Source organism: Dermochelys coriacea, chromosome 24, assembly GCF_009764565.3.
Source record: "Dermochelys coriacea isolate rDerCor1 chromosome 24, rDerCor1.pri.v4, whole genome shotgun sequence".
Taxonomy (NCBI): Eukaryota; Metazoa; Chordata; order Testudines; family Dermochelyidae; genus Dermochelys; species Dermochelys coriacea.
In genome coordinates this window covers 758361-779555 of record NC_050091.1, presented here as the reverse complement: position 1 = coordinate 779555, position 21195 = coordinate 758361, and the positions used below count along the sequence as shown (strand labels likewise).

Below are 21195 nucleotides of genomic sequence, written 5' to 3'. Positions count from 1 at the left end.
CGTTTCAGCAACTCCTTCCTTCCGCTGCTCCTGCCTCCCACGCGGCCCTGCCCCCCCATGCCAACTGCCCCCCAGAGCCACCGCTGGGCTGCAGGGCTTGCCCTGTGTAATGCCTCCCCTTGCAGGGGGGCCAGGTGTGGCTGGGGGTCTCCCCCTCGCATGTTGCTCCCCCAGCAGCCACAGCCTGATACAGGGATGTTGTCGTTCCCCCTGCCCACCCGCTTGGCATTCTGCTCCCCAGCCACCTGCAAGGGGCCTGCGCCCTTGGCGTGAGCCCCGTGGGGCTGGGGCCTGTCCCATGGGTCAGCACTGGGACCCCTCTGGGGCAACTCATGGAGACTACGAGTCCCAGCATGCAATGTTGCCGGGAGCATCTGGCGGCTTTCTGGGGCCTGCAGTCTGCCTGGAGGTGGGGGTGGGACTTGATGATTGGGAGTAGAGGATCCTGCAGGGGAGCTGTTCTCCTGGAGGGGGGGCAGAGCTGGGGGCCAGGCAGAGGAGCTGTCTGGCTGGGGGGGCAGGGCCGGGGGGCAGGCAGGGGAGCTGTCTGGCTGGGGGGGGTGTCCTGCCTGGGGGGGAGCAGGGCAAGGGGCCTGGGGGGGTCAGGCAGGGGAGCTGTCTGGCTGGGGGGGGGGCAGGGGCTGGGGGGACAGTCAGGGGAGCTGTCTGGCTGTGAGGGGAAGTTCTGAGGGGGTGTCCTGCCTGGGGAGGGCAGGGCCAGAGGCCTGCGGGGGTCAGGCAGGGGAGTGGTCCTGTGCTGGGGTAGGGGGAGTAGGTTTGAGGATCCGTGCTGCCTTGCTTGTCTGTGTCTGGTGGGGCCAAAGGTGTGGGGAGTTCAGGGGGGTTGTGGGGTGCACAGCCCTAGCTGGCATCCCGGGCCCAATCCCTTGGTGAATAACAGGGCTGGACCTTCCTCCCTGGACTTGGCTGGGCAAGATCTCCCCAGCACCTGGGCTGGCCCTTGGCCACTGGTCCCCTTCCTTGGGCTCTTGTAGGGCCCTGGAACTGGGCATGGAGGAACTGTCTCAGTGCCGGGGGTGGGACAGACAAACCTGTCCTAATAGGGCCTGCTCCTCGGGGTCCTGGGCACCCGTAGCCATTGCTGGGAGCTGTGGGTGCCTAGGCCGGCTGGGTTGGGGGCTCTGCTGACATTGGCGTTGGGCATCCGTCTGCCATAGAAGAAGCTGTAACCCGCCTTGGGTGGGGGATTCGGGGCAGATGGGGAGCTCGCACCTTGAGGCTGCCAGTGGTGCTGGGAGCACAGCCATGGCAGGTGCTGAGGGTGCATTGGGGGGCAGTTGTGGAGTGCGAATGCATCTGGGGACAAGGGGGGGTCTGGGCTGAGGCTGGCATGGTAGAGGTAGTGGGAAGGCAGCTGTCCCTGCCTGGGTCCCTTGGCCTGGTTCTGAGCTTGCAGTGGGGGGATCTGATAGTTGGTTTGCTGGAGTCCACCTGGCTTTGGCCTGGCTCACGGTGCCCCCCGGGGAGCCCCGTCCCTGCCAGTGACAGGGAGCAGTTTGTGGTTTGCTTTGGTGATTGAAAGCAGGAGGTTGCGACACCCCTGGGGGGCGGGGGTGGGACAACCCGGTGACTCACTTGCCACCACCGGGATCCTTCTGACTCAGGGCTGCGTGTGACTCCCTGTGCCCATGCCCCTCCCTGCCCGCCTCGCCCACCTTATCTCCTGCCCTTAGCACCTGGTGCATCTGGGCTGGGGGGCTGGCTCAGCTGCAGCCGTTCCCCTCCTTTATGGGGGCAAAGGGCAGGCGGGGAGGGCTGGCAGGCAGGTGCCTGGTGCCCTTCCTCTCGGAGCTGTGCCCACCGGGCCCCCAGAGCCAGCCTCTGCTGCCCCAGGCTGGCTGCTCCGCTCCTGGCTGGCGGCTGGGGCCTGGCACTCCCCCCAGTAGGACCCTGGGCCAGTGGCTGCTCTGACTGACCCTGCAAGGCCCTGGGCAGGGCTGGTGGGAGGGACTGCACTCTGCCCCAAGGTGGGGACTCTGTGCCAGGCAGGCTGGGCAAGGCTCCTGCCCTCTTGTGTGTGGGTGGCACTGGTGATGCTCTGACTCCCACCTATCGGTTCTGCTCTGCCAGATGGCTGCAGCCGGGAGCCAGAACCCTGTGGAGGGGTGGGGTGGTGGGGGTTCAGTCCTGACACCCCTCCAAATGCCTTAAGGGGGCCTGGCATCTATAGCTCCCATTGACTCCAGCAGGGGCACAGAGCACCTCTGGGACCCGGGACCCTTTAAACCCTCCACAGAAAGAGACTCCAAAGTCAAGGCTGCTTCTGCCCTGGCTGCATCCCATAGGGCTCGGCTTCTGCACCTGCCTGCTGGGGTGTGGGTCCAGTGTATGGGGGGGTGCGCCAGGGGGTCATGCGGTGGGGGGCAGCGTGGGAGGGGGTCCTGTGGCATGGAGGAACACCGGGGGGTCAGTACAGGGTGGGAGGCAGTGGGAGGGTATCAATGCAGCATGGAGGAATACTGGGGGAGGTCAGTGTGGCATGGAGGAATGGTGGGGGGTGTCGGTGTGTCATGGGGTTGGGGGGCAGTGTGGCATGGAGGAATAGTGTGGGGGTTGATGTGCCATGGGGTAGTGAGGTGGTGGGGGTCGGTGTGCCATGGGGGGTAGTGGGAGGGTCAGTGTGGCATGGGATAGTGAGGTGGGGGGCAGTGTGCCATGGGGGCAGTGTGGCATGAGATGGGGGGTCGGTGTGGCATGGGGGGCAGTGGGGGGGTCGGTGTGGCATGGGGTAGTGAGGTGGGGGGGCAGTGTGCCGTGGAGGCAGTGGGGGGGCAGTGTGACGTGAGTGGGGGGGTGTCGGTGTGGCATGGGGGGCAGTGGGGGGTCGGTGTGCCATGGGGTAGTGAGGTGGGGGGGCAGTGCCCTCGCCCCAGCTCCCTGCTCTGTAGCTGTGCAGAGCACCAGTGCGATTGTTCTCTGGATTTGTGCTTGGCATGTTCCTCTGGCTGCATTTATGAAGCGCCTGGAGGGTAATGACTCGCCGCCATGGAGGGGTCTTAGGTGCATCTCTACCCCCTTCCTGGGGGGGCTGGGTTCCTTTGAGTGCCCTAGATTGCTGCTCCCTTACTCCCCTTTCTGGCTGCCAGGGGCCCCCAGTGCCGCTGGGCAGAGGATCGAGCATTCCTAGGGACTGGCATGGTGTGAGCATGGACTTGGCTGTGGGGTGGGGAAACCGGCACTGGCCTGTGGCCCCTCTCACCACCCCACCCCTCTGGTGTGGCCTGTCTCTCTCTGAGAGCCCCCAGCGGGAGGGCCGGCTGCCCCTCCCTGACCAAGCCGGGCTGGGGACTGTGGGTGCTGGGGGGTCCCTGCTGCTGCTCCTCTCCTGGGTTACCAGTGCCAGTGGCATCGAGTGCCCCCCCCGCCCTGCTCCTGCGATCTGCCATAGCCCCTGGGGATGCCAGCGTTGCCAGAACAGCTGATGCCCAGCGGGGCAATGCGGCCTCTCCAGGAGCGCTCTCCCCTGCTGCCCGTGTGCCTGGCGGGGCTGTGGGCTGCACAGGGCGAGGGCCCAGCAAGCGCTGTGGGTGGGTGCAGGCTGTGGCCGGTTTGTTTGGGTGTGGGGGGGAGGAGGTACTGTGAAAAGCTGCAGCTCTGCTAGGGTCACCAATCCTGCAGGATTGTCCTGTCGTCTCCAGGAACTAAAGATTGTGTCATGTGATGAAACCTCCAGGAATCTGTTCAACCAAAGCTGGCAATCGTAGGCTCTGCCCAGGGGATTGGAGCATCCAGCGCACTGGCGGGGGGCAGTGCCAATGGTGTGTGGGTGTCACGGAGTGTGGGGGAGTCAGCCCTGCACCCCCACTTCCTGCGATTCATTGCAACTCTCAGCCAGCCAGTAAAACGGAAGGTTTATTAGATGACAGGAACACAGTCCAAATCAGAGCTTGTAGGTACAGAGACCAGGACCTCTCAGTCAGGTCCATCTGGGGGGCAGGGAGTTTAGACCCCAGCCCTAGGGCTCCCTCCGTTTCCCCAGACCTCTCCAAACTCAAACCCCTTCCAGCCGTCTCACCCAGCCTCCCCCCAGCTCCTCCTCCAGCCTTTGTCCAGCTTCCCAGGGCAAAAGGTGTCACCTGGCCCCGACCCCCCCTCCTGGGCTCAGGTATCATCCCTCCAGCAAAGCCCCCCTGCCATTCCATCCCCAATGCCGACAGTCCCAGGAAAACTCCGCTGCGAAATCCCCAGGTCAATCCTCCCCACTCCCTGCTTGTCACAGTGGGTGTAGATCAGTGGGAGGGGGCTGGCCCCCACCAGCTCCGGGGCGTCACCCCTGGCACATAGGAGGAGGAAGGAGTGAAGCTCAGCAAAGGGGGACCTGGGCCCTGGCGGGGGTCTGGGTCTGGCCCAGCTGCTCAGGGCAGGAACAGCGTGTGAGATACAACATGCGGACGGCACCTGCCCCATGCCCTGCCTGGGATCTTGGGCCACTTGCTGGCTGTGTGGCTTGGCCAGCTCTGCCAGGAGCCTGTCTCACTCCCCGCCCTACATGGCGGTACTCGGCCAGGTTCCCCTGGCCGGGTTCTGATGGGAGCTTGCTAAGCACCCGGGGGTGCTGCTCATCCTGAACACAGCCCCAAGGGGGGCATGCTGGAGCCCCCCCCGGCCTAGACGCTCTCCAGCACCTTCCTGCCGTGCACACGGGAGCTGGGGGCCTGCAGGCAGACACAGGTTGTCTTCCCCCCACCCCCGGGGCACTGGAGGCAACCAAGCTGCTGGCCCCAGTCTTTCTCTGGCATGCGGGGCCAGGTCCATGTCAGGCCAGGTCCCTCTGGGGCTAGGAGGCTGGGCTGGCTCCTGGGGCCGGCCGGCTGGACACGTCTTGGCACGTAGCGCAGAGCCTGGCTCTGGTGGTGATGCAGCCCTGCGCCCCGGGGCGAGCCCAGGGTTGGAGCCATCCGAGCACAGCTGCTAGCCGCTGAGGCTCCCTGCTGGGCTGGGCCACGCACCCCACCCCAGGGGCTCCTGCGGGGCTGAGCTGGCCAGGATGCGGGGGCTGCAGCTAAGCCAGCAAGCAGAGCCTTATCCCACAGACAGCAGGGCCCCCATTAGGATGGCAGTGGTGGGCTGGGGCAAGCAACCTGGGGGGAACACCACTCCCACGGCTGGGCTGGGGGCAGCCCTGAGCCCCCTTTCCCATGCGATTGGCCTCTGCACCCCCTTTTCCCCTCCCCACAGGGTCTGGTGTGTGGGGAGGGGGTTCCCCTGGCTGTGCCTCACCCCGGGTGCTGTGACGTGTTGGCCTGGTTTGCTGGGAATTTCCTCTCTTTTGGGGCGGGGGGGGCTGTCCCCCCTGTGGTGGGCAGGGCCCCCGGCGCTGCGGCCCGCTGCCGAAGGGTTAATGCCGTGTGTGTTCTGGGGAGCGGGGCTGGGAGGTGCGTGACCCGGGGTGTGGGCGTCGACTCCTTTTGAGGTGGGATGGGAGCTGAAGTGTGAGCGGGGAGCGGGGCCAGGTTCACACTGAGCCCAGCCGCCCTGCCGAGAGCTAGCCGCGCAGGGACGCAGCCGAAGGTGAGGGGCCTTGGGCGTGGGGGATGCGCTGGCCCCGTTGGCGGGGAGTGGAGGAGTGGTGTTGGCAGCACCCACGGGGCGAGCGGAGCCAGTCTTCCGTCTGTGCCCGCTTGGCGGGTGCCAGGCGGTGCTGGGATTGTCTGGGGGGTGCTCTCCCCTGGGAGCTCCGTGCCCCCATGGCTTTGGGACAGGGAGGCTCTGGGGGGCTGTGTGTTGTGGGAAGGGGATGCTGACATCTTGCCCCCCTGCTAGTATGGCAGGTGCCCCTTGCGGAGGTTGGGGGCCGTGCCCTGGCTTCCTCCCGGCGGGTCTGAGCTTCGCGATCCCGAACAGCCTTGGTCTGCGGCTGCCTGCCTGGGAGGGAAGGACCAGTTGGGAGCCAAGGCCCTGAGAGAGGCGGGACTGGCTTGGGGTCCCAGCGAGAGGCTATGGCAGGGCTGGGAACGGGAGCCAGGAGCCCCCAGGTCTCAACCTGGTGGCCTAGTGTCAGGCTGTCCCTGCCCCCTCTGGCCGCCATGCATGCTCTGTGGGGTGCTGGGTTCCGGTGGGGGACGATCCCTTTCTCTGTTGGGGTCTGGATGTGCTGTCCCGGGACTGCCAACCCGAAGGGGTCCCCAAAGGCCGGAGTGGGACTGAGGCAGTGAGCTGGACCCATCTGCACACGGTGGGGAGACCCTCAGTACTTGGGACCCAGCTACACTAGGCCAACCCTGCGGGGGTGGGGGGGGGAGCATAGGCCTGGGGGAGATGGGGTTGGGACAGCCCTGCCTGGGGACTGGGGGTAACACAGGCCCGAGGGGTTGGGAATGCAGGTCCTGGGGGAGCCTGGGTTGGGCTGGCTCTGTTGGCCAGGGGTGGGGGGAGTTGCAGGCCCTGGAGGAGCTGGGGGCAGGCTGGCTCTAGATGTGTGTGTGGTTTGGGGGCCCTGGGGGAGCTGGAGACAGGTTGGCCTTATGTGTCTGTGGGGGGGGCAGTGTGCAGGCCCTGGGGGAGCCGGGGTTTGGCTGGCCCTGTTGGCACAGGTGGAGTTTGCAGGCTCTGGGGGAGCAGGAGATAGGCCAGCCCTGGGGATAGGGGGCAGTTTGCAAGCCCTGGGGGAGTCGGGGTTGGGCAGGCCCATTTTGCAGGCTCTGAGGGAGCCAGGCCACCTAGTCTCTCTGTTGGGCACCGTGGAGCAGAGTGAAGGCCCCGGGTGTTATGGTGGGGTTGGTGCTGGATCTGAGGGGTTGGATGTCCCCCACTTGTGGAGCTGCCCTGCATCTAGGGGCCTGCTCCTGATGCCCTGGCTCTGCCCAGGTGATGGGTGGCTGGAGGCACCGGGAGGGTGAGCGTCAGTCCTGGATCAGCCTGGTCTTCTCGCTGGCTCTGCCCCCCTTGGGAGCCTCTCACCTGAGCCCTGCATTTGGGGGTGAGCTGGGGTTTAACACGCATTGGGGGCCTGGCTCCAAGGGGCCTTACTGCCTGGCCTCCCCTGCAGCCTGCTACACAGCAGGCATGGCCGTGGGGGTGACGGGGTTCCCCCTTCCTTGGCACTGGGCCTGGGGTAGGATTGCTCTGGCATCTGACCCAGGCAGGATGCGTCTGGCCCGACCTGGTGGGGGTGGGGGGTTGCCTTGGCTCCTTGGGGGCAGTGGCAGGTGTCTGCAGGGACCGCACGTCCCACACATCGCCCCAGCCCATTAGAGGAGCAGGGAAAGGCGTGAGTTCTCCCTGGTAACTCCACTCCCTGCTGGGGCTGGGGTGACCCCGCGGCTTTGCCCTGTGTGTGTGTGGGGGGGTCCGTGATCCCGTCGCTGTGCCCTGTGTGTGTGGGGGGTCCGTGGCCCCGTCACTGTGCCCTGTATGTGTGTGTGTGGGTGGGTGTCCTTGGCCCTGTCGCTGTGTCCGGGGGGCGGGATCCGTGGGCCCCATCGCTAAGCTGTGTGTGTTTGTGTGTGTGTGGGGTCTGTAGTCCTGATACTGTGCCCTGTGGGGGGGAGGGAGGCCCGTGGTCCTGTTGCTGTGCTGTGTGTGTGTGTGTGAGGGGGGGTGGTTTCTGTGGTCCCATAGCTGTGTCTGGGGGGGGGTCCGTGGTCCCGTCGCTGTGCCCTGTGTGGGTGGGTGGGTGGGGTCCGTGGTCCCGTCGCTGTGCCCTCTGTGTGTGTGTGTGTGTGAGGGGGGGTCCGTGGTCCCGTCGCTGTGCCCTCTGTGTGTGTGTGTGTGTGTGTGTGTGTGTGTGTGTGAGGGGGGGTCCGTGGTCCCATCACTGTGCCCTGTGTGTGTGTGTGTGGGGGGGGGGGTCCGTGGTCCCGTCGCTGTGCCCTGTGTGTGTGTGTGTGGGGGGGTCCGTGGTCCCGACGCTGTGCCCTGTGTGTGTGGAGTCCATGGTCCCGTCGCTGTGCCCTGTGTGGGTGGGTGGGTGGGGTCCGTGGTCCCGTCGCTGTGCTGTGTGTGTGTGTGTGGGGAGGGGGGGTCCGTGGTCCCGTCGCTGTGCCGTGTGTGTGTGTGGGGAGGGGGGGTCCGTGGTCCCGTCGCTGTGCCCTGTGTGTGTGTGGGGGGGGTCCGTGGTCCCGTCGCTGTGCCCTGTGTGTGTGTGTGGGGGGGGGGTCCGTGGTCCCGTCGCTGTGCCGTGGGTGGGTGGGTGGGGTCTGTGGTCCCGTCGCTGTGCCCTCTGTGTGTGTGTGAGGGGGGGTCTGTGGTCCCATCACTGTGCCCTGTGTGTGTGTGTGGGGGGTCCGTGGTCCCGTCGCTGTGCCGTGTGTGTGTGTGGGGAGGGGGGGTCCGTGGTCCCGTCGCTGTGCCCTGTGTGTGTGTGTGGGGGGGTCCGTGGTCCCGTCGCTGTGCCCTGTGTGTGTGTGTGGGGGGGGGTCCGTGGTCCCGTCGCTGTGCCCTGTGTGTGTGGAGTCCATGGTCCCGTCGCTGTGCCATGGGTGGGGTCCGTGGTCCCGTCGCTGTGCCCTGTGTGGGTGGGTGGGGTCTGTGGTCCCGTCGCTGTGCCCTCTGTGTGTGTGTGTGAGGGGGGGTCCGTGGTCCCATCACTGTGCCCTGTGTGTGTGTGGGGGGGGTCCGTGGTCCCGTTGCTGTGCCCTGGGGGGGGTCCATGGTCCCGTCGCTATGCCCTGTGTGTGGGGGGATCCGTGGTCCTGTCTCTCTGCTACAGCTGCCACCTGGCAGGGTGGTGCGGTGATGGATGCAGTTGAACTCTGAGGTTGATGCACAATTGGCTCCTGCCAGCAGCTTGACAGTGTGCTGCACAGAATGGGGGGTGTGTGTCACACAACTCCCCTCCCCCCGCCACCATGGGGCTCCATGCCCCCCCCCCGTCATGGGGTGGGTGGGTTTTGTTTTCCTCCTTGTTTAAAACCATTTCCTTTCTTGTGTGTTCGTTGTTTTTCAAAGAGCAGCACCCGCTCAGCCTCCATCCCCTGCCTGCATGCATGACGGGGCCCCATTGCCACCAGATGCTGGCATGGCAGCCCCCCGGTCATGGGGCTGCCTCGAGTGTTGGGGGGTGACCTCTGATCTCGGCAGTGGGACACTGGCTGTGTCCCCCTTCTCTTGGCTGGAGCTCCCCTGGGGGGGCTCTGTGTTATCTGGTTTTCCCCCTTTAGAGGCTCCCCTTCCCCCGGTGGGGCAGCCCCGCATGGCTGGGCCTGGGTGCTGGCAGTGCTCAGGGGCCAGGTGGGGGTAGCTGAGCCCAACGAGCAGACCCTACAGGGAGTTAGGCGATTGCCTGCTCTGTGCCTGGCTCTTCGTGGGTTTGGTTCCCGCTGTGTCCTAGGGCTTGCGCTGGGCCGGCCCGAGGTGGGCTGTGAGGAGGGCAGCCCAGCCCGGCAGCCCAGGCCAGGGGGTGTGAGCCGCTCCAACTGGGCTCAGGAAAATGCTGCGGAGGGGCCCATTTTGTGGCTCTTCGAGGGCATCTCTGAGCCCGGGGGGTGGGGTGGGGTGGGTCCGCAATTCAATAGGGCAGCTTTTTAGCCCACAGCAGGGTCTGTGAGACCTCCCCCGCCCCCACCCCAAAGACGCTGGGATGGAGCCTGCACTAAAGAGGAAATTGTCCTGCTAAGGAGAGAGTGGTGTCTCGGGGCTAGAGCAGGGGGGCTAGGAGCCAGGACTCCTGGGTTCTCTCCCCGGTTCTGGGAGGGGAGTGGGGGCTGATGGATTAGAGCAAGGGGGCTCGGAGCCAGGACTCTTGGGTTCTATCCCTGGCTCGGGGAGGGGAGTGAGGGCTGGTGGGTTAGAGCAGAGGGGCTGGGAGCCAGGACTCCTGGGTTCTCTCCCCGGCTCTGGGGATGGGTGGGAGGGAAATACATCCCAGTGGTTAGAGCTGCTCTCACCTCCCCCATGACTCACATTTCCCAGTGCAGCTGTGAAGTCCCTCGAGAGCGTCCCTCACCCAGGGCCCCTGGCTCTGATGTAACTTCAACAGTTACAGCCACTGAGGCAGAGGGGCTGGGTGCTCTCCAGTCCCTGCATGTTCCACTAGCAGCGGGGCATTTGGTTCTCCCCAAGGTCCCACCGGTTGTGGGTTAAATCACCATTGCCATGGGGCCCCGGCCAGCAGCCCGAACCCAGTCCTGCCCCCGGGGAGGAGGGAGTGGGGCTCGAAGGAAGGGCTCTGAAGGAGGCTGGTGTTGGGGTGGACGATGGTCAAGGGCAGCGGGTTCCTGGTGGGACAGGGCTCAGCGCTGTTCTCTGGATTGCCCCAGTGGCTGGAGCAGGGACCCATCCAGCTGGGTGCTGGGCAGTGCTTGCCAGTACTTCGGGGGTTTGCCCCCATGGGGCCCCACGGGGGCAGCTGGCGGCTGGATGGGGCGGCTGCTGTTGCGTCTGACGCGGGCTGTGAGGTGTGAATGCGGGGATGGCAGCTGCTGGTTCTGTGAAGTGCCCAGCAATCCCTTGCCTGGTGCTGAGAGGCAGCTGCCTCTGGGGTGGGGTGTGGTGGCTGGCAATGCTGCCTAGTTCTGTGCTGGATGCAGCGTCTCCAGCTGGAACTGCAGGGGCTTGAGGCAGCCCTGCAGAGAGGGTTTCCCAGGATCTGGGTCCTGCCACCTGCCCCTCGCACGAAGGGCCGTGAGAGCAAGGAGGAGCCGAGCAGTTGGGATGTGCCCTTGCCAGGTGGCACCCAGGCCCGCGCGGTGCCAGGGGCAGGGCTCTGACCTGGGCTGCGGCTCGTTCCCTGGGAACCACCTGGTTGCCAGGTGAGGCAGGGCAGGTAACTAATAAAATTGCACAAGGGCTCCTCCCGCATTGCTGACATGCGGGGCGGGGCGGAGCGGAGCGGAGCTGGCCTCTGCGCTGGGCCCAGCCTGCTGGGCACACGGGGTCAGGCTGACCCGCTGGGGATTGCATTGTTCCCTGCCAGGGGCTGTGGCCCCGTTACCAGGGGAGACGGCAGGGTCTGTTGGGACCTGGGGAGACAGGCCGCCCCCGTTCGGTGGGACTGCTGGGCCCCTGCGAGGCGATGCTGCAGCTCAGAGAGGAGCCGTGGGCGTGGGGAGCCGCACTGCCTCGGCCCCGGCTAACCGCAGCGATTGGGAACAGGCCCCCCCTTACCGGCACTGGCTCTGCCTTCCGGTGCCAAAGGTGGCTGGGCTGCGCTGCGCTGGAAAGAGTGAGATCACCCTGGGCCCAGGCCTGGCCACGGGAGCTGACGCAGCTTCCAGACGCCCTGCCCTGCCCCGCTGCTGCAGGCCCAGCCGCTGTGCTGGGAGCAGGGGGTCGCCCCACCCCTGCTCCCTGGCTGGCCTGGGGGAGAGCGAGGATGCTGTCTTTGCTTGGTTCGGGGCATCATCGGCTCCTGCAGGCCCTGCTCTGTGCTGGGTCCCGTGGTGCTGGGCGCTGCAGGGCTGAGTCGCGGGTGGGCCCTGTCCCCAAGCACCCAGTCTGGACTGTGGATGATTCATGGCAGGGGAAGGGCCTGGGTGCTGTGGACGGGCTTGGGCTGGGGGGGAGCACAGGGTAAACCAGGGGAAGGGGTGAGATGTAGGCCCTTGCTCCTCCCCATCGTTGGGATCCTAACGAGCATCTCGGGTCTGGGTTGGGTTGCAGGATCCTTGCCCGTGCATGACCCGCCGTACCCCCGCGCAGACTAGGCTGTGCTCTGCAGCCAGGCAGGGTGGGGCTGGAGTCCCACCTGCTCACAGCTCGGCCCAGTGGGGCTGGGGAGGCGCTGTGGCTCCTGGCCCAGAAGAATGGGGGTGGGGGAGTTGCTGTTTTCTTGCAGTTGTGGGGGGTGGTTCCCTGCACCAAGCCCAGGTTCACCCCCCCACCCCTGTGGGAGGGGTTGGGGAACTGTCTCTGAAGGAGCTGGTCGTGGGGTCAGAGCCCTGGGGCCTGGCTGCTCCACAGGGCGGGGGCTGCGCCATGCGGCCGCTCTCCATTTCCGGGCTGTACTCTGCACCCACACACCTGCCCCCCCCCCCGTGCCGCGTCGCTTATCGCTCTCATCTGGCTCGATGGTAACTCCGGCTCCACATGAAGAGCTGCTCCTGTGGGGGGGGGGGCAGTAACAGGCAGTGGGTGTGATGGAAAGTCCCCCCCCCGCCTGCCCGCCAGCCACTGGGACAGGCCTGCCCCTTGGCAGTGCCATCAGTCTGTGTGCTGATCGTTGCCCATCTGCCAGGCCAGGGGTACGAGGCAGCTGACCCTCCACTGCCTAGCTCAGCTGGGCCACGGCCCCCTCCCCCCCGTTGCTGTGTCGGGACCCCAGGTAGGCCCCATACTGAGCTGTGGCATGGGGCACGCTGCTCCTTGCGTCCCTCTCCTCTGTGCTCAAGAGGTTGCAGGCTAATGGCTGGGGGTTCCCACCTGTGATGTAGGGGCCCCCTAGCCAGCTGGTCTGGGGCATGCCGTGCACTGGGGGTGCCCCTGGGGGCTGGTGCCACCTGAGGAGTTGCCCAAAGGGCTCTAGCAGGGGTCCCCCTGGGGCTGGAGAAAGGGACCAGCGAGGTGCTGGTTGCGGGGCCTGGCAGGTCTGGCTGGGCACAGCAGCAGGGTGGGAAGCGTTGTTGGCGTGGGGGCCTCTCTCTCGCACCCGCAGGGAGAGCTGCACCCAGGTGGGGGTAGGAGCTGTGAAACTGCGAGAGATGTGGGGGGTGGGGGCGGATCTGACTCCGGCAGGGGAATCGAGAGCGAAACGCCGGGGTTCTCAGCTCTCGCTGCACCAAGCCATCAGCCCTTTGGGGAGCGGGTTGGGGGGGGCACAGTTGGGGAAGGGGGCAAGGCTCTGTGGGGGCATAGGTGCAAGGGGCCCAAAATGTGGAGCCCCAGGGGGCCTGTCCAGGTCGATGCGAGGGGCCCTGTCCACCTGCCTGTGGCCCCTGAGCTGCTGTGGAATTTCCCAGCAGGGACCTGGGCCATTTGGGTGTATTGGCGGGGGGGATGTGTCACCCCCCGGCCATTAGCTGCCAGGCAATCTGGTGCTGCCCTGGAAACGGGAAGAGCTGCAGAGCATGAAGGGCCAGGCCGGGCGCCCCTCTTCCATGCATGTGTTTGGGTTCGGGCGGCTCTGGCTGGCCCCAGCTCCCTGGCGCTGCAGGACACAGGGAGCAAAACAATACGTGGGGGCTGGATTCCTGTGTGCTGGGCCCGCTAGAATGAGAAATGGCAATCCCAGACCACCCCCAGAGCCCCTGCTATTCCAGGCACCCCCACCCCCTCTATCAGTGCCCCTCCCTGCCAGCCCAGGCCTGCTCCCCCGCTCTGCCAATGCCCCCCATGCCCAGCCCCCTGCCATCCTAGGCCTGGCCCCCAGCTCTGCCTGTGCCCCTCCCTCCCATCTTGGAGCTGCCGCCTCTCCTGGGTCTGCTCCCCCCCTCCTGCCAGTTCCCCTCCCTCCTGACAGTCTTTCTGCTTCCTCCTCTGCCCTTGGCAGATGCTCTGGTATCCCCAGCTCAGCACCCCTGTCTCAGGGCTGGCTGGGTCCCCGTCTGTGCCAGAGCTTTGTGTCACGGCAGCACCTGTTGTGCTGGGTTCTGGGACACAGTCCCTGCCTTGAGAGCCCCCCGGCCCTGGGACAGCCTGTGCCTCTGGCTTTGGGTGAGGGGCTCCCTGAGGATCTCCTAGCTCTGTGGGGGGGGGTCCCCCAACTACTCCAATGCCCTCCACTCACTGGGGCTGATCTGCTGTGTGTGAAATCTCCTGCCTGCTAATCCCCCTGCTAATCTCCTCCCTAATCTGATTGGGGTTTTGTCACAGCTTGTCTGCTCCGAGGGGTGTGATGGGTTAATCTGTGCTAATCTGCTCCCTCTGATCCAGCCCATCTTGCGCCCTCTGAGAGAGAGGCTGCTGGGAGAAGGCCCAGCCTAATGCTCAACGCTCAGTGCTGGGAGCCAGGACTCCTGGGTTCTGTCCCCAGCTCAGGGAGGGGAGTGGGGTCTGGTGAGTTAGAGTGCGTGGGGCTGGGAGCCAGGACTCCTGGGTTCCCTTCCCGGCTTGCTGTGTGACCACGGACCAGTCCCTGCCCCCCTCCCATCCAGTAGCCCCACTCCCCAGGCGCTGAACAGGGGCGAGCACCAGCTAGCAGGAGCCCTTGCCTCAGGCCCCATTCCCCAGCAGTGGGGGCTCCTTGCTGTGGCCGGGGTAGGGCTGAGCCCAGAGCGGAGCATCACCAGAGATGGGAGAGGCAAAGTGCTCCGTGGTGGCAGGAGGGCTGGGTGCTGCGGGGCAGCAGGATCTGCATAGCTGGCAGGTCCCTGGTGTAGGCATCTGGGCAGGGGCTTGGACCAAACCCTGGAGATGGGATTTCAGCCCTGTTCTGCTTCGCACAACTGGCCCTGACGCTGCCTCCTTCCCAGGCGCCTGCTTGATTGGAGGCTGCTGCCTGCCCTGCCGGTGGATCCTGCTTGGCAGAGAGGGGAGGGGCAGCGCTGTTCCCACCTCCCTGCACTGGGAGGCAGCCCCAGCTGGCTGGCACCCAAGCACAGGGAGCGGCCGTGGGGGGCAGGGCCTGTTTGCCATGGGGCTGCTGTCCACACCTCCCCCAGCTGGGCAAGAGGGGGCATGTCCCCTGCCTTCCCGCACAGCTGGGGACAGGGAGGGGCCCCTCACTCACCCTCATTCCTTGCTACACTCTGCCCCCGGTCCAGCTGCCCGTGGCCGTGGGTCCTGCCCTACCCCAGCCTGGGTGCTCATCCCGCTCTGCTTGGCCCCCTCACCAGCTCGGAGTGGGGAGTGCTGGGGCAGGCTCCCCCCCGAGGCAGCAGTCTCTAGTGGTGAGAGACGGGCAGTGGGTGCCAGGACTCCTGGGTTCTATCCCTGGCTCTGGCTAAGTCCCAGCTGCCCCTGCACTGTTTGGATCCCTGGCAGGTCTGGGGCTCTCGGAGCTCGTGATGTCACTGGGCCTTGGAGCTCTTAGGGGCTGTAATGCGGCTGGGGCAGGGGGTGCTGTGGGGTGGGGAGCTGGTACTGCCCCAAACAAAGCCCAGCCCCGTGTCCCAGATGGGGAGGGGGGTTGGTCTCCATGGCCCTGCTGCCTTCAGCTTTGGGTGGGGAGGTACCTAGTTGGCACTGCTTTTATCAGGGTCCATGGCTCCCTTCACTTGGCTGAGAGCCCAGGAGACCCTTGCTTGGTGCCAGTGCAGCCCGGGTAGCAGCTGGACACGCTCCCCTGCCCACTCCCGGTTCCCTCACTGTCTGGGGCAGAGAGAGGCCAGTCCGCTTGGCCTCTGCTGGGGCTGCCAGCACAGGGCCCTTGTGTGCCCCGGGGATGGGGGCATCTGCCCCATTAGGGGCTTGGTGGCGAGGTTGGGGCCCTGTGCCCATGTCTCATGCCCACATGGAGAGCTGGTGCGTGCCAGGGGAGGTCTCAGGGCTGGGTGCTGGGGGGCTGTGAGTGGTGGCTCAGGAAGCCGCCTACGCCGGCTGCTAATTCAAATGCGGCATGCTGAGATTTCCCCCTTTGGTGTGGTCGTACCGAGGGGGGCGGCGAGCGGGTGCTGTGGCTGTGTCTGGGCTGCGGGGGAAGGCGAAGCCCCGGTTCCTGGCAGGGGGCCTTTGCCCAGGAGTGAATCTAAGCCCTGGGTGTAGGTGTGTCCCCTGCCCTGCTCCCTGTGCCCCCCTCCCCAGCTGGCTTCCTGCACAGACTTCTCTTCCCCTCCCCGGCTCTGGGAGGCAGCTGGTATCTGCTGGGGATAGGGAGCCCCTAGCAGCATCTGACTTTAGTGCAAATGGGTCCCCAGCTCAGTGGGTCTGCCAGTGGGTCTGCCCTGGGGGGCGGGGGAGGGGCTGCTGACACCCTTGAGATGAGGGGCAAGGAGCTGCTGAATTTCAGGTGCACCTTCCCAGCACCAGACGTTGCCCTCTGCTTAGGGGTCCCGCAAGTACTGCTCCCCCCGCCCAGTTGGCGTCAGTCTGAGCTCCTCGGGGCAGATTTTATCGGTGCCGTGAGAGCGTGGCGCCGGTGTTATCTCTTCTAGGAATCTGCTGTGCTGGGGGGCTGCACACCCACTCCCCCTCTGCGCACCGGCATTGGCACCGCTTCGGGGCGGGGGGGTTTCCTCAATCGATGGTGGAGCCAGCACACCTAGCGCTTTCACCACAGAAGTTTCCTTTGAGTGGCTGCTCCCTCCCACTTCCATGTGGCCCTGTGGGCTGCTTCCCTCCCCCTAGGCCCTGTAGGGCTGAGGGCCCTGGCTGCTCCCTGGGGCAGTGGAGGGGTTATCCCTGGGGCTTGAGTGTTGAAGCTCTGGGGAGGGGGCCCAGCCCCCTGTATGGCCTGGCTCAGGGCAGGGCTAGTCCCAGTGTGGGAGCTGCCTTCGCTGCCCCCCGGCCAAGACTTGCAGAAGCCGAGGCTGGTGCCGCAGTGAGCGTGGGGGCGCAAGGCTCTGACCAGGCCCTGTCTCTGCCCACAGGTGAGGAGGATGGGGAGCCCCGAGGATGACCTGATCGGCATCCCCTTCCCGGACCACAGCAGCGAGTTGCTGAGCAGCCTGAACGAGCAGCGCCAGCTGGGGGTGCTGTGCGACGTGACCATCAAGACGCGGGGGCTGGAGTACCGCACCCACCGGGCCGTGCTGGCTGGCTGCAGCCGCTACTTCAAGAAGCTGTTTGCGGGGCCGGGGCCAGGCGTGGGGCAGGAGGTCTGCGAGCTGGACTTCGTGGGGCCTGAGGCGCTGGGCGCGCTGCTGGAGTTCGCCTACACGGCCACGCTCACCATCAGCAACGCCAACATGGGCGAGGTGCTGCAGGCTGCCCAGCTGCTGGAGATCCCCTGCGTCATCACCGCCTGCGTGGAGATCCTGCAGGGCAGCGGGCGGGAGGCGCCCGGGCCCGACGACGGGGACTGCGAGCGGGCGCGCCGCTACCTCGAGGCCTTCGCCGCCCTGCCGGACGGACCCGGGGCCACCCTGCTCCCTGCCCGCCCGGCCCCCCGCCGCAGCAAGAAGACCCGCAAGTTCCTGCAAGCCCGATCCTCCCGCCTCAATCACCACACTGAGGAGTCGGGCCCCGGCAGCCCCTTGCCCGAGCCTCGGGAGCCCTCTCCCCTGCTGCCCCCGGTGCCCGAGGGCCTGGCCCAGCCCTACGAGGGCTACGAGGCAGCTGAGGAGGAGGAGCTGCCCCCACACCCCTATCCCTACCCGTATCCCTACCCCTACCAGCCAGCCCTGTCCCCCGAGGATGCTGGCTCTGACGAGGACCCCATTGACCCTGACCTCATGGCCTACCTGAGCTCCCTGCAGCAGGAGCCCCTGGCCCCCGGCCTGGACAGCCCCGACAAGCTGGTGCGCAAGCGTCGCTCCCAGATGCCCCAGGAGTGCCCCGTCTGCCACAAGGTCATCCATGGTGCGGGCAAGCTGCCCCGGCATATGCGCACCCACACAGGCGAGAAGCCGTTCGCCTGTGAGGTGTGTGGCGTCCGCTTCACCCGGTGAGTCCCCCTGCATCCCCGCTTCACCTGGCGAGTGCACTGCTGTGACCTTGGCACCCCCACTTCACCCTGTAGGTTTCCCTCCTGTGCACCCCTGCCCCCCACTTTGCTTGCTGATTTCCACACGCGCACCCCTGCTTCACGACTAAGGGGGGATATGATAGAGGTCTATAAAATCATGACTGGTGTGGAGAGAGTAAATAACACTTCCTTATTTACTTCTTCTCGTAACACAAGAACTAGGGCACACTAAATGAAATGAATAAGCAGCAGATTTAAAACAAACAAAAGGAAGTATTTTTTTCACACAACACACAGTCAACCTCTGGAACTCCTTGCCAGAGGATGTTGTGAGGGCTGAGACTATAACGGGGTTCCAAAAAGAACTAGATCAGTTCATGGAGGATCAGTCCCTCAATGGTTATTAGCCAGGATGGGCAGGGATGGGGTCCCCAGCCGCTGTTTGCCAGAAGCTGGGAGTGGCCGACGGGATGGATCACTTGATGAGTCCCTGTTCTGTTCATTCCCTCTGGGACACCTGCCATTGGCCACTGCCAGAAAACAGGGTACTGGGCTAGATGGACCTTTGGTCTCACCCCGTAGGGCCCTTCTTACGTTCCCATGCCAGGGGATGGATGACGGCGCCCAGCTGGGACAATGGTTGTGTGCGCTGGGGGGGGGGCAGGGAGCAGCCCTGTGTCGGGGGAGTAGGGGCAGTTCTCATGTGATTCTGCCCCTTGCTTGGGCATCTCCTGGCCCAGAGTCACTGCCCCTGCCGACGGGCATCTCCCACCGACAGGTGCTTCCTGCCCCTACCCTCAACCCCCACTCATGGGTCTCTTCCCCATCCCCCGCAGGAACGACAAGCTGAAGATTCACATGAGGAAGCACACGGGCGAACGGCCCTACTCCTGCCAGCACTGCAGCGCCCGCTTTCTGCACAGCTACGACCTGAAGAACCACATGCACCTGCACACGGGCGCCCGGCCCTACGAGTGCTACCTCTGCCACAAGGCCTTCGCCAAGGACGACCACCTGCAGCGCCACCTCAAGGGCCAGAACTGCCTGGAGGTGCGGACACGCCGGCGCCGCCGCGAAGAGCCACCCCCGCCACCCGCTGGCCCCCAGGGCCTTGACCTGTCCAACGGGCGCCTGGAGAGCCTGCGCCTCTCGCTGGCCCGCTTCTGGGACCCGGCCCGCGCCCCCCCGCCCAACGAGGATGAGGAAGAGGAGGAGGGGGAGGAGGGGCCGCAGCTGGATGGGGCCGTCCCTGTGGAGACAGCGTAGGGCCCCGCCCCAGGCGGGCAGCCAGAGGCACTATCCCCATGGCGGGCGCTGCCCTGCCCTGGTGGGGGGCTGCTGCGGGCACAGCCCCAGCAGCTCCCGCTCCGGGGCTGGGAGTGGGGTGAGCAGGGGCTGGGCTGGGCAGGGCGGAGACCCAGCACCCCCTGGGGATAGTGCATCACAGCGCCCCCAGCTGGAGCACACCGACCCTGCCCCTGGTGGGAGCGGGCACAAGAAGCAATAAGGACCGTCTGGGGCTTTTGGGCATGTGGGTCCTGTGGGGGGGAGGTAGGCGGGGCTGCCCAAGGAGTACATCCCAGCTCCCCTGGAGCAGGGGCTGCAGGCTGGACCTCTTCTCCTCGTGTCTCTCCGCTCTTCAAAGAGCTGGCAGAGGATGGGGAATCAAGACTCCTGGGTTCTGGGAGGGGACGGGGACTGGTGGGTTAGAGCAGGTGGGTCTGGGAGCCAGGACTCCTGGGTCCTGTCCTTGGCTTTGGGAGGGGAGTGGGGTCTGGTGGGTTAGAAGGGGGGGGAGCTGGGAGCCAGGACTCCTGGGTTCTATCCCTGGTTCTGGGATGGGAGTGGGGTCTGGTGGGTTAGAAGCGGGGGGAGCTGGGAGCCAGGACTCCTGGGTTCTATCCCTGGTTCTGGGAGGGGAATGGGGTCTGGTGGGTTAGTCGGGTGCTGGGGCCCAGGACTTCTCAGTTCTGTCCCCAGCTCTGGGAGGGGAGGGGGGTCTGGGGGGTTAGAGCAGGGGTCTGGGGGCCAGGACTCCTGGGTTCTGTTCCCAGGTTGGGGCGGGGCTGCAGCCTGACCCTGCTCCCTGGGCGGGAAGCTATTCCCCACACAAACTGTCTCACTTGACGACGCAAGTTTCTGTTCCTGTTTTTCCCGTCGCTGTTTGTTCTGAATTATGCAAAGGGGGAAACTCCCCCTGGCGGATTTGCACAATTAAATGCTGGGGGGGCCTCGCCCTGCCCCTCCCACAGCCTGGGGGGCAGTGCCAGGTGCTGGCTGGTGTGTCTGCGCTGCCCAAGGGGGATGAGAAGGGATCTCGCGGTTCTGCCAGCTCACAGCCCCTCCCTGCTGGCTGGTGCTCAGAGCTGGGTGGGGGGGCAGCATGTCCACACCGCTCCAGCTGGCAGGGAGCCACCAGCCCCATGGGTGGGACAGGCTGTACCTGGAGCCAGTTTGTACCAGGTGCCCCTTCCCTATATGAATCAGGTGTGTGTAACCCTCCGTGTGCCAGGCCTGGTTGCACCCCCAGCACTGGGGTGCTGGGCCGCCCTGACAGCTGGCCATGGGGCGCCACCTGGTGGCCTCCCTGGTGCCTGTGGCTGGCCCTGCACCCCACGGAGCTGGCTCTGCAGAGTGGGGACTTCATGCTCCCCCCTCCTGTGGGGTTGGCTGGCTCAAGCGCCATGCGTGCCTAGGACCCTGCAGGGCCTGGGGATGTGGGGGTCACGTAGCGATGCCCTGGGAGGAGCTGTGCTGCCCCCCCTCCCCGTGCATTCGCCAGCCCATGGTTTTTAAAGCTGTATGTTTTTATTTACCAGCTGGGTGGAGGAAAAGCACTTAGTGCCCTGGGGCAGAGCTGGTGTCCCCCAGCGCCCACTGGCTTTCTCAGCCTCCCCCCCTGTAAATAGCTTGTGGAAGTGGACTGTGGGTCACTGTCATTTAGAGCCCCCTGCCCACAGCTGTCCACTGCAGGGAAATGCAAATCTAGGGTGCTCTCTGCACCTCCATGCCTTAACTGAGGAGCCCCCCCCCCCCCCCGTGGGCCTCACTTGCCCCTGCACTCCTCGCTGCTTTCTCTGGTTGCACTATTTGGGCAAGTTGGCCCGGGAAGGGGAGGGGGGCCCGTTCTGTGGGCTGGGGGCCTATACCCTCCTGCGGAGGCAGATGAGCCCCAGGGGCACCCCAGACGTGTGGCTTTCCTCTCCCGAGGGGCATCTCTGCTGTTTGCACATTCCCGTCTGCCCTGGCAGCAGTGCCCCCCAGCCCCCGGAGCACCCGGGGAGTATTAGCCCCAAATCAGAGTTTATCTATATTTAAAGAGATGATGTAATATATTTCTTCCCCCTCCTAGCCCCCAGTGCTGTCTGCCATCAGTGTCAGTCCTTTGCCGGGGGCGGGGCAGGGGGCCTGGCTTTAAAGTGCCTTATGGTGAACTTGAAATCTCGGCTACTTGAACTTCTCTAGTGTAAAGAAACCAAACTTCGACTCGAATCAGCGGGAGCTGGCCCAGGGGCGGGCCCCGCACGCGCTTTTTGGTTGCTGTTGTTTTTATTTTTTAAACAAAGGCTGCTTGATAATAAACGGAGAAGCAGGGACCCTCGGCGCTCCTGTCTGTGTGTGGCTGGCTGGCTGGTTCGGGGAGCAGGGCCTGGCCCCAGACCCTGCCTGTGCTGGGGACCCAGGGCTCCTGGGCTGATCCTGCTCCTGGCCCTGGGGCCCAGGCTCTGCAGGGTCAATAGTGGGGGACCTGGTGGGGCAGGGGGTAAATGGGGGTTTCTAGGGTAACAGCAGCC

At 65.6% G+C, this 21195-nt stretch overlaps 1 protein-coding gene across 5 annotated transcripts in view; it reads left to right on the top strand.

The window, feature by feature from the left end:
• The window catches only part of ZBTB7B (zinc finger and BTB domain containing 7B), a 33012-nt gene extending 12015 nt beyond the window's left edge, over positions 1–20997 (top strand). For 4 of the 5 annotated variants that reach the window (XM_038383199.2, XM_038383198.2, XM_043501837.1 and 1 more), the window contains exons 2-3: positions 16365–17380; positions 18238–20997. In XM_038383199.2, coding sequence (XP_038239127.1) covers positions 16374–17380; positions 18238–18667 — 1437 coding nt within the window. In that variant the 5' untranslated portion in view covers positions 16365–16373 and the 3' untranslated portion in view covers positions 18668–20997. Of the gene's footprint in view, positions 1–5427; positions 5533–16364; positions 17381–18237 lie in introns of those variants that run through there. The other variant, XM_043501836.1, reaches the window with a different exon arrangement.
• Positions 20998–21195: the final 198 nt, after the last annotated feature.